Here is a 12,100-nt window from a genome sequence, read left to right as displayed (position 1 = left end):
AGCAAACAATTACTATGCTCCAGAATGAATTGTCACAGAAAAATTATAATGGAGAGAGATACTATATCACCAGTAGGAGCTCACTTTTCACAGCACAGCAGGGAACAGAACTCAAAATATCTGGATCCCTGTCCCAGCCATCACTAGACAAATAACGTGAACATTTTTCTGTGATACCCTGTGTATTGTGCAGTATGCCTGTCATGCAGGGGACCTTGAAGCCCCTCCAGGAATCATCACCCTTGTTGGTTAGCTTTGTGTAGTTTCATGGTACACTGTAAGAACAGTTGTGTCTATACACATTTATCTCTATTGTATGCAGAGCTTGGATTTTTGCCTCCTTTCATATATTACAGGTGCCAGTATTCAGGCCCATGGATCTTATGGTCGAAGCCAGTCCACGAAGGATATTTGCCAATGCTCACACGTATCACATCAACTCCATCTCCATTAATAGTGATTATGAAACATACCTATCTGCAGATGACTTGCGGATTAATCTCTGGCACCTAGAAATAACAGACAGAAGTTTTAGTATCTTTTTCACCATTTTTTGTTTGATTTATCCCTTTTGGTTCGAGCAGAGGCTGTTAATTTTCTTCTTTTCTCTTGAAGTGTTTATGTATTTAACACTTTTCTCTTTCTTATGTAATTCTCACTAATATTTATAAAGATTACTGCTGTAGGAATTTTGATAACAAGATCATATTGGGGCAACATGAGGAGTACTGGATTCAGATTGATTATAGGATACTACTTTAAATGGATTTCAGATAAGTGCACAGTTTGCATAATTACTTAACTGCATTAATGAAGTATATTCATCCCCCTTCAATAGGGAGCAGGGACGGGTCAAGAGTTCAGGTCACAGAGGTCCTAGGGTGGGAAAGGAGCAGGAAATTGCTGAACCTCAGATTCTTGTGGGAAAGCACTAGCTTTCCCACAAGCTGGTGTGTGTAAAAGTGATAGAAGGCAACATAATATTCTGTAGAGTAAAAATGAAACAATAGATGTACTTCAAACGATTTGTTTAGATTGCTGAAATTTGACTCGGCATTTAGCTTATGTATTAAAAGCATGTTTGTTTGCTACTGTTCCCTAGCTAATAGAGGAGTAATTTTAAAGGGACTGTTCATGTTGCTCTGTGTGTGTAGACTAGTTTTACAGACGATTAGAATAACACTCTTGAATACTTTAAATAGACATGGAGATTGTGCACTGTTCAAAGTCACATAAGGTGTCTCTGGCTCAGCTTGGGGACAGAACCCAGGTTCCTGTTCCCAGGTTTCAGTCACTCCCCTTCTCTTGATTACTTAGTAAATACATGTATAGATGAAAATTGTATTCTAAACAGTTGAAGAGAACATACCTTAATGAATGCTTTCTAGATATTGTAGATATAAAGCCTGCCAATATGGAAGAGCTGACAGAGGTCATAACAGCTGCTGAGTTCCACCCAAATAGCTGTAACACGTTTGTATACAGCAGCAGTAAAGGAACTATCCGTCTATGTGACATGAGAGCATCGGCACTCTGTGACAGACATTCAAAATGTGAGTTTTGCTTGCCATGGTTGCTGATTTCTTTTCCTTTCCTTTTTAAGTGTTTAGCATCTCGCTACTAAAGCAAGCTAAGCATCAATTACAGTAAACTAAAGCTCTATTAATAAATTGCCTGTTAAATGAATTTTCTCAAGTTCATTAAAAACCTTAATAGGTGTTGGAGGGTTACCTTTCTAATTGAGCGAAAACAAATATATTAAAGTAACATAAATGTCATGGGGGCTGGCTGGCTGGCTGAGAGGTTTAGAACTAGCTAGTCCCAACTCCAGTCTGTAATTGATGCTAGAGACTTTGCATGCGAATTTCAGCCCCATCCTGCATATGTTATTCGGGACTGAGCTGGAAGTGCCTCTGTTCCAATAAATTTTTGCTTCAGGATAGCCAGTACATTTGCAGAACTTTACTGTTGTGAGAGATTGCACATGATGGTAGCAAGCTATTTTGCTTGTTACAGCCACTGCATTATAAGCATCTAATCACTTTTGTTGGGTATACCCTGGATTGGAAGGGACATCCATCCTATACTTGTTAAGAAATGGATTTCCATAGTCCAGCAATCTTACATCTAATGTCTTAATGTATCAAGCATTGTTGGTATCACATAATTACTTGCTGATACTTGATATCACACTTTTATTTACCACAAATAAAAGTAGTAAATGCTGTACATAGCTGTTATACACATTTAAGATGTCTTTGGCAGCATACTTTATGGTGATCAGTTCTGTTCATCTGGCCATTTAGCAGCACCTCCTGTGTTACCAAGCAGGCCATCTGAAACTCGGGGTATGCTTTACTGGGAAATGGGAGATTACTTATCAGTCAATTCATGTAAAATACTGACCCAAAACCATTTGAGATGTTTCCAATATGCATGTACCAGTTAGTTTTTGTTCCACACTGCATAGCGCATAACATTTTTTTAGAGAAGATGTATTGTGCCACTTATCATGCCTGTTTCTTCCTACCAGTGTTTGAAGAACCAGAAGACCCTAGCAACAGATCTTTTTTCTCTGAAATCATCTCTTCCATATCTGATGTCAAATTCAGCCACAGCGGTCGATATATGATGACTAGAGATTATCTATCAGTTAAGATCTGGGATTTAAATATGGAAAACAGACCTGTGGAAACATACCAGGTATTCTGTTTCATACAATGGTATTGCGAATTCTGAAATAATCTAATGTGTTGCATGTGGCCACTATGCAGCAATTGGAACTTGGCATACCGACACCCCCACATTTTATATAGAGTTGCACAGTTTTTTTTCCCCTTGCAGTATGACTGCAGGGTCAGGACTGATGTTTGGGCATGTAAAAAGATATACAAAAAACTAGAGCTCTTGGGCATGTAAAATGCGCTTCCTCCTGAACATGGAACTCAGAAGGTTCTTTGACATCTCACTCGTGAGGTAGCTTCACAATGCCAAGTGAGAGACCTAAGTTCATAACTCCTTAAGATTACTTAGTAACATTTGATAGAAAAAAATCATGTTCTTGAAAATAGATATTGAATACATCTGATTGATGCTTTTGTGTTGGTGTGCTTGTTGTTTTTCCTCCAGGTGCATGAATACCTCAGAAGTAAACTTTGTTCGCTGTATGAGAATGACTGCATTTTTGACAAATTTGAGTGCTGTTGGAATGGATCAGATAGGCAAGTGTAACTTCCTTTTTTTTAAAAAAAAGTACATATTGAAACTTTTGTAGCTTTGAGGGTAAGTAGGGCTGCATTTCCCTTCTGACATGAGGCAGTCCAAATACAGACGCTTCTGTTTTGCAGTTTTAAAAGCTAAAGTTATGTATGCTCGTTCCTAATAATGAGCTTTCCTTTCTGTTTTTGTCTTTTGTGTTCATACCGTGTCTTCATATAGGCCCCAGTCTTGCAATCTGATCTCTATGGGAGTGAAAGTTTGCTTATGCAGACCAATTGCTGGATGGACTTCTTGAATGTTTTTCACAGTGGGGGGCCATATTTTGTTCTACAGGACACAGAGTGTATTTTGGGAGCTATGCTCGGTTTTTTTAATTTAAAATCTGTCCTTGTCAAAAGAGGAAAGTAAACAGAGCCCTCTAGGAATTCTACTTCTTCATGAATTTTCAAGCTTACCTTCTTAAGGCTGGCTAACCACCCAGTTATACCACTGAGAATGTAGCAGTTATTTGAGTACTATTTGTGCTTTAACTGCTCTTTTGTAAAATGGGAGCCAGCTCACTGTGTCCCATATGTGTGATGCCATTAACAGAGTATCTCATTACCAAATATCCTGGGTATCTTTTACATTTGTTTGCCTTGTTAAAAATCTCAGGTGTTTCAGTGTGAGAAGGCCTTCAGATGGCTCTCCCCTAAGAGGTTATGTTGGAAAATGGGGAGAAGTTAGTTTCTAAACTTGGGCAATCCTAGCCACCTGGTTTTGGGTTGCCTCAGGGGCCAAGTTTTTTGTGATGTGTGGAGCACCTCATAGAACTGGCCCACAGCCACTCAGTGTTTGGGTCCCAAAGTATGAAACAAGTCATCTTTTGATGGAGCACTAAGGTAGTATTGCATTTAAATGCTTTGAGCAGTAAGGCAGTATTGAATTTAAATGCTGATTACATTTTTAGAAATTAGCTAATGTTTTTCTGACATGGTGATTTGTGTAGGGCTAGGAATATGGAATGCTAATTGGTTAGGAAACATTTTGGTACAACTAGAGTTTTGTATTCTTCTAAATGGTATAGTTACTTCAGAAGTCAGTGACAGAATTACACGGCAAGAACAACAAATTAAATTAATGATTGGTTGTGGGTTCTAATTTGCACTCTACCTATAGCTTTTTTTGGGGGGAGAGGTGTTCGGGCAAGTGGAATTCTATTTGAGGCTAAGGCCTTAGTCTTGTAAGATGATGACTCTTACAGGAGCAGGCCCACAATGATCAGTGCTTGTTTCCTTACTGCTGGAAGCCCAAAAGTGGCAAAATGGCCAGAACATGGGATGGGAAGGCAGTATTTTGTGTTCTTGTGGTTAAGGTGTTGGACCGGGAGTTGGGGAGATAAGCTGTTAAGTTCCCAACTTTGTCAAATTCTCCCTGGTGGATCACGTGGTAGCCACTTGCCTTCTCTATTTGGAGTGTAAGCTGTTAGAGCTAGATATGCTTTTTCTCTTTGCATGTGGAAACCCAATCCCAGCTGGGCCTTCTGGGTGATATTGTAATACAGTCCTTCCCCCTTGCCATTGTTCCTTTCTTAATTGTTATTTTTCCTCCCTTATTGATAGCGTTGTCATGACAGGATCTTACAACAACTTCTTCAGAATGTTTGACAGAAACACAAAGCGAGACATCACCTTAGAAGCGTCACGGGAAAACAATAAACCCCGCACGGTTTTGAAGCCGCGCAAAGTCTGTGCAAGTGGCAAACGGAAGAAGGATGAAATTAGTGTTGACAGCCTAGACTTCAACAAGAAGATACTCCATACAGCCTGGCATCCCAAGGAAAATATCATTGCTGTAGCTACTACAAACAACTTGTATATATTTCAGGACAAGATGAATTAGGGTTGGCATTCCTAACAGAAGAGTCCACTTCCTGCATAGTTGAGATAGTTGAATCTAGCATTTGTACCTGTAAACGAAAGAATGAGAGAGGTCCATTGTGGCACCCCTTTCCAGTGTTTAAAAATGTGCCATATGACAACTCATTTTGATAGCTACATGGAGGAAGCTCTGTTGATCCATCACTGTTTTTCTCCATGTCTGCTAGCCATTTAGGTGAGGGTAGGGCACTTTGTAATTTAATGACTACTTGCACCATCTTGCCTAATGGACTAGATTGGACTGTGTCAACATTGGTTTACTCCACTTTTTATGCCTTCCATTGTGATGAAGTCAAACACAGGGAAAGCCTTCAGTCATGCTATGGGATTTAATTGTGTAACCTCATTACTGTATCATTTGTGGCCCTTTTTTTATTAAATACAGCTCATTCTTGCTGTGGCTTGTAGCATTCCTCCTTCTGACCTCCTGGACTCCCCTTTTTTCCCTTTTATCCCCCTCCACCCAGCCCTGGTGGTGGTGTATAGGAAAAAACAAAACAAAGCACATGAAATGGGTCAGTTTGGGGTCAGTGGTAAAGGGGGTCTGTGTTGAGAACAAATGTTTTAATAAACAGTTGACTGTAATCACTCCTTGCCGTGTCTGGCACCAAAAACAAAAAAATAAGGAAACAAAACTACTGAATAAAAGTGACAAAGAATGGAGAATCTGTTTTTCTTTTTTAAATCTACCTCTTTATACAGATATTCTGTGTTTTACCTTAGATGCATGAAAATAAAATGATGTGTTTTTTTTGGTTTTTTTTGGTAATGATTTTAACCAGTATGAATTATTTTTCCGGGGGGTGGGGGGGAGAGAAGGTGGTTATTCACAATTGTTGGAATTAATTCATGTATGAAAATTATAATTTTAACTTTTGTTTGTTTACCACTTGTATTAAAACAAAAAAAAACCCCAACAACTTCATGCTGCCAAATTTTGCCATAATCACAAATAGTATTTGACCTGTTCAGTCTCCCTTAAAGCCTCTCTGTCTGTTGAACTGTCCCTTATGTCTGAGTAGGGATGCAAGTTTGGACTAGAAATCATCTTTATGTGACTACTTTTTTGTTTTATTTCATCCTGATTTCATGTAATGCCTTGTGTTAGAATACAGAGTTACTCAGTGGCTCCTCTTGGATTTAATTTTTTGTTCAGCAGTATGATGTGGTACAAAAGATCAAGTTATTACACAAGTAATAATTTGTACTGCATTCTGAATACACTATATTTTTTGTATTTTATTGCTATTGGTATCTGAATGGAAATGTAGTCTATCATGAGTGTTACTCTTTCCTCTGACTTATCAAAGATGTTGCAATTAAAGTAACTGTTAAAAGGTACACTGATCAGACAATACTTGGAATACAGAATCTGCGTGAAATTAAATTGTTTACAGACAAGTAATAAATATTTGACTCTTAGGAATTATCCAAATGTGGGAGAACTGAATATCAACCCTGGAAGGCTTGTGAGTTGTTACCTCTGATGTGTTTGTTATGCTCCTCTGTTTACTAGATGGTCCAGTAAATTGTACTCTTCATTTAGCAAATAAGAAAATGTGGGCCTTGAGTCCATGGTAAGTTTACATATGTCTTGACTGGGAGGAACTACACTTCTTAACCAACTAATTGATATCCATTTTTGTGGTTTGGTTATAGGTATTACTTTGTTTAAACTTTTCTTGCCCCATCAGCTAAGATACAGTTTCTGCTATAAAACGTGGGTATGGTTGCAAATAGTTAACAGGATCGCTATTGCAGTATACTTCAATTTCATTTAGACCATGTAATGTGTGTACAGTGCTTTGAAAAATATAAAAGTATTCAGTACATTACAACTTGCTTCATGTGGATACGCAACCTGCGAGCCTTTGACCTTTGTGTGAGTATGAGCATAATCTTTATTAGTTTTCATCTGTTAGCCTCACAAAACTCTTAACTCACCTGGGAACAGTAACTGTCTGTTGAGCAAGTAAATTGGGCCCACTCCTACATGCACTTACAGACATGCTTAGTTTTACTCGAAGCATAGTTTCCTTGAAGTATTTGGATCTAGGAGTGAGTAGGCTTAATAGCCTACACACGTGGCTACAAGATCAGGACCAAGGGTGGTTCATTTTCCTAATTGCTAGAGAGAGAGAGAGAGAATGTATCTGTGCATGAGAGGGAGGGTTAGTAAACTTCACGTTTATTTTGCAAAGATGGTTAATCCATTTCTGTTTTTGAAGCAAAGTGCTTTACCAAGGGTTAGTATCCAGACTGCTGAGTCCTGTTTTACTTGCGTGTTTTAACTTGCGGGTTTATCATGGATGGCATACTGAAAACCTGAACACTTTAATTATTCTGGACACGCACAGAAATCAGGATGGAATGAAGATATAGATGCCAAAAAGGTAACGTCACGTGGCACTTAAAGCATAGTTTTCTAGTGATACTTCATTCATGTGTGTTATTAAAGGTTAATGTGTCTGTGACAGAATCTGAATTTTGATTGGTCAGTAGTTGACATCATTGCCTTTTTGGTTTTACTCTGGCATGCCAAGTTGAGGTCTAAGCCTTGTCCACTACAGCCAACCAAAGCATCATGTTTTCCAGCTAGATAATTCATTAAACTTGCTGTGCATTGACATATGCTGTAAATCTCTTTATATTTTATTAATAAAAAGTTTATGCATAGAATAAACTTTACTTTTGTCAGGTTGCTTTTTATTTTCCACTTTCTCCAATTCCCATGTTTCATAATTTTTTTTTTTTCTGGCTACTAGTTTGTTTTCCAGAAGCAGAAGTAGCTTTTGGCTTCACTAACTCCTGTATTGCTATATCTGGACTTTCTTCTAGAGAACCAGGAGGGTTTTCACAGAGGTTCTGTCCTTAAGCATAGAAGAGGAAGAAAATAGTAGTGGACTAAACCTGCTCTTCTACAACCTGCTCCCACCCTTTGAGTCTATGATATGGCATAAGTTACCAACTTACATCATTTTAAAGGAAAGGCATGATTTAAAATTGGTTTAGAGGAATGGTGCAAAACCCTGAGCTGAAATACTTCATGCAGTTCAACCTAGTTTATATCGGATCATTTTACCATTGAGAGACTGTTTAAGCAAATATAAAATAGTTTTTATTCCCCCTTTTGGGTTTAGCTGTATTACTTGTCAGACTGCTGGAACTTTGCATGTATAGAGAGGGTCTGTAGCAAAACTCCCATTGACTTCAATGATCTCAAGTCCTCACTTCTTTGGGGAGGGGGCTGCTGTGTTCATCTACTAGTCATGCCAAATACACAAATGAGGGGCCCTCTTCCTCTTTTTAAGCAGTTGTTGAATAGGGTTTTCAACTTCCCATTTAGTCTCTGTAGCTGTTACAGAGGAACATTTTCTACTCTTCCTCTGTCTCCAGCCTCAGAGTGCCAAGGCCAGATGAAGTGATATGGCAGGGGAAGCTTTTTTCCTTAGGGAAAAGGCTACTGGTAGTCTGAAAAGGAGGAAGTTTCTGAGTTGTCACACAGTATTACTGAATATTTCTAGGGGCATAAGGCTTAATATTTTGCAATATTTTATTACTGGCGTAAGATGTTTTTAGCTATGTTGGGCTGTTGTTATAATTGGAGTCTTTCATCATAAGGTATGATTAGCTAGGAATAGTCACTTCCCGTGGGCTGGTGTAACTGATGTCTTTAGCCTGATGATGACTAAGTGCACAGAAGGCGTGTTCCAGCTCAGTTCCAAAACCACCCTCTGCTTAAGTGCTTACTGAGCAATAGGAGACCTATCTATTGGCCCTTATGCATGTGGTTTGCTTCAGTGGATCATGGGAGCATTTATTGTATTAAATGGTAGGAAATGATTGTACCATAGTTAAGACATCCATTTGGCACCACTGGCCCCTTGAACTTCTTTGTGTATATTTGCTAACAGAGAATAACTTTTTATTTAGCCTGGTATCCAAATGTTTAGGTTGATCAATAAAAGATTGTGGAATCGTTGGAAAATGGCAGGAGCAGCAAAGGATAAAACGAAATGCTCCATAGCTGTCATACAGGTCAGAGACTTTGTCGTAACTAACCGTGGTCTGGTTCATTCTAATATAGCATGTCTCTTCCAACTCAAAGTCTAACCATTTCTTTTGAGTTCTGACAGTATTTGAACCATTTGGAAAATTCAGTCTTCACAAGTCCTCTAAAAGAACTGTTTGACAAACTTTTGGTGCAATACTTGTTATTCCAGTATCATCCAATGTGACGCTAAAAAAATGCTACTTAGACTGGTGAGGGATCAAGGGTATGGACAGCTGTTAGGTTTACTCCAATAGGGGGTACTAGGCAAATGCTAGTTGCTTGAAAGTGGCTATTTGTTTCAGTTGTCAGTTGCCAGCTCACCAAAGTCTATTTGGTCTGTAGAGCTGCCTGCAGATGTCAAGGAGTATTTTCACTTTTCCATCTTTCAGTTCAGCTTAACCACAAAGAAAACTGAACCAAGGCTCTAGGACAAAAACATTTGTACATAATCTAGCACTAGAGCCCTGACCCGGGGTTGCACATATCATTTGAAGCTATAACACAAATAACTAAGCTGTTTTGTTTGTACACGCTGTAATCTACTGCAAGACAAGCAGAGAGAATGGAGGAATGTAACTTGATCTCTGACGCATCCATAGCCATTGCATGGCTGGTTCTAGGGCATCAACTGAAATGTGTGAGGTTTTTTGGTCTGTGTTTTAAGCAAAAAACAAAAAACCCCAACAGAAAAAAGCACCAAATAGAATTATTGCTGTTTTTGAGAGCTGTTAGTTTATCCTTGTTGGATACTTGAATACATGCCATAGACTGCTTAAGAGTCCTTAGAACCACAGGTACAAGCTGTAGCAGGAGCAATTTGGGTTGGGTTTATTTGTTTTTGGTTGGGTAGACCAAATAAGTGTCAAGCACAGTGCACATGTTCTGTACCAGATGGCTTGCCCTGATGTTCATGACAAAAATTTCCCTCCTGCTGAAGTGATACCTTCTGGCCCTCCCATCCTGGAGGCCAGGCCATTACCAGCGATACTTGGAACAACTTGCTCTTAAAACAGTTTGTTTCATTCAAGAACACGCATTACTTTACAAAGGCCATGAAATGTCCCAAGAGCCTTGGGTTGCAGGAAAATGGGGCTAGAAGTTCTACCTAATATTCCTATTTCAGCCACTGACTTGCTTTAATCTTAGCTAACTGATTTTTGACTCATTTATTTTAATATTCTTATCGTACTGATAATACCTCTTGACACAGAAATTTAAGATGAGGGGATTTTGGGATGATGCTACAGACATGCAAAGGATTTACATAGCTCACAGTATGCTAGACTTCATGTGTTAATTTTGCAATATGGGTTTATTATTTGGATTCCAGTTCTTAGAAAATAGCAAGCAGCATTTAACCTGTTGTGAATCACATTTATCAGCTTGACATTGTTTTGACCCATTAAAACTATCATGGATCTCAATTATTTTTCCCTGATATGATTGGTCCTTTTTTCCTAAATGTACTTAGTCTTCTAATAATACCCCAAAAGGGCATTTGAAACCATTTTGATTTGGGTGTTTGGTCAGCTTTTGAATTAAGGTCAGCTTTACGAAACACCGGTACCAAATTGCCAGCTGTGAGGCTGTGGTATCACTTCCCTGAACCTTAAAATAGGCTTAATAGGGGATGAAAAATATCTGACAATGCACTTGGGGAGGCTGTGGCAGCAGTAAAAAATAAATGGGTTTCTAAATAGGCTTATAGGTGTAGTTCATAGCTACTGATACAAAAATAATATTTTTTTCCTGTATTTGTGCAATGTGAAGATAAACAAGGAATTGCTTTTTATGAAATTAAAAGCAGAGTAAATAGATCCCAGTTGCAGCAATCTGGATCCATCTGTAAGGGTATTGAAACTTGCAGGATAAATGTTTAGGGTGGGGATCAAGAGAGTAAAAGTACAATTTGCATTTTGACACCTTAAGACTGCTGGATTGATGACAGGGAAGGGCTTTTATATTCCTACCTTCAAGATATGCTGCTTTTGTTCTCTGTCTTCCTCTAATGGAAATGTTTGCAAGTGAAGAGTATAGGAGAAAAGGCAGGCATTGATCTTTCATGGGTATGTCTACACGTTCATTAATGCACCATTACAGTGCATTAAGTTAGTACCTGTTGTTATTAACTTAATGAGCCATAATCAGTGTTATTGCGCATTAGCGCAGATGAATGCTGGCTGGTGACACAACGTACATTGGACCAATTCCACTGTGCGCTAGCACAGATGAATGCTTTTTGCCAGCCGCACTAACGGGCAGTAGAATTAGTCCAGTGGGCATTAAGTGTCACATGTAGACCACAAGCCAGTGCAGGAGTAAGGAAAGCATTTGGTTGAACTGAAGGGGGAGATGGAAAGGTTTAGCACCACTGGCTACAGAGGCAGGTAGATGGGGAGGAGTCATTGCCCCTGTGCACATGCACTACGTGTTTTTTCAGAGGCGCAGCACCCCTTGGAATATGCCTGCTGCTCCTTTTTGCACTATTTTTTCCTTTAGGTTTAAAAAAAAAAAACAAAAAACCCTAGTTTTTCTTTTGCAAAGAACTGGGGTTTGTTTGTTTGTTTTTTTTAAAGAACTCTACGTCTCTCTTGCTCTGCCCTGTATCCTCACAGGAAAATCTTTGCACCAGCGCAGACAGCCTGGCTCTAAGCCCCGCCCCTTTCCCCCTCCCCTTTCTCTTGGCTATTCCTGTCTGAGCTGGGGGTGTTCTTCCCCACCCCATGCGACACATGCGCAGTGATACCCCAGCCGATTAGCGCATGCATACTGCGACGTGCCTGTTCTGGCGTGGCTGGATGGCACAGCCCATGCGCAGTTTCATGCTATGACGCCCAGCGCCTGCGCGGTTGGCAGGGGTGGGGCTTCCTAGCTGCGCCCGCGCCGTGGAGGGAGGCGGGGCAGCTGG

At 39.5% G+C, this 12,100-nt stretch overlaps 1 protein-coding gene across 2 annotated transcripts in view; it reads left to right on the top strand.

Moving 5' to 3' along the window:
* PPP2R2A (protein phosphatase 2 regulatory subunit Balpha) overlaps positions 1 to 6,479 on the top strand; it is a 98,524-nt gene extending 92,045 nt beyond the window's left edge. The window contains exons 6-10 of one of the 2 annotated variants that reach the window (XM_019504009.1): positions 357 to 534; positions 1,389 to 1,553; positions 2,534 to 2,703; positions 3,130 to 3,221; positions 4,821 to 6,479. In XM_019504009.1, coding sequence (XP_019359554.1) covers positions 357 to 534; positions 1,389 to 1,553; positions 2,534 to 2,703; positions 3,130 to 3,221; positions 4,821 to 5,100 — 885 coding nt within the window. In that variant the 3' untranslated portion in view covers positions 5,101 to 6,479. The remainder of the gene's footprint in view (positions 1 to 356; positions 535 to 1,388; positions 1,554 to 2,533; positions 2,704 to 3,129; positions 3,222 to 4,820) is intronic. The other variant, XM_019504018.1, reaches the window with a different exon arrangement.
* Positions 6,480 to 12,100: the final 5,621 nt, after the last annotated feature.

The sequence above is a fragment of the Gavialis gangeticus genome, unplaced genomic scaffold (assembly GCF_001723915.1).
Source record: "Gavialis gangeticus isolate Ggan-Ray unplaced genomic scaffold, GavGan_comp1, whole genome shotgun sequence".
NCBI classification, from domain to species: Eukaryota; Metazoa; Chordata; order Crocodylia; family Gavialidae; genus Gavialis; species Gavialis gangeticus.
Note: the sequence above shows the minus strand (reverse complement) of the source record. Positions and strands in the feature narration are given on the sequence as shown.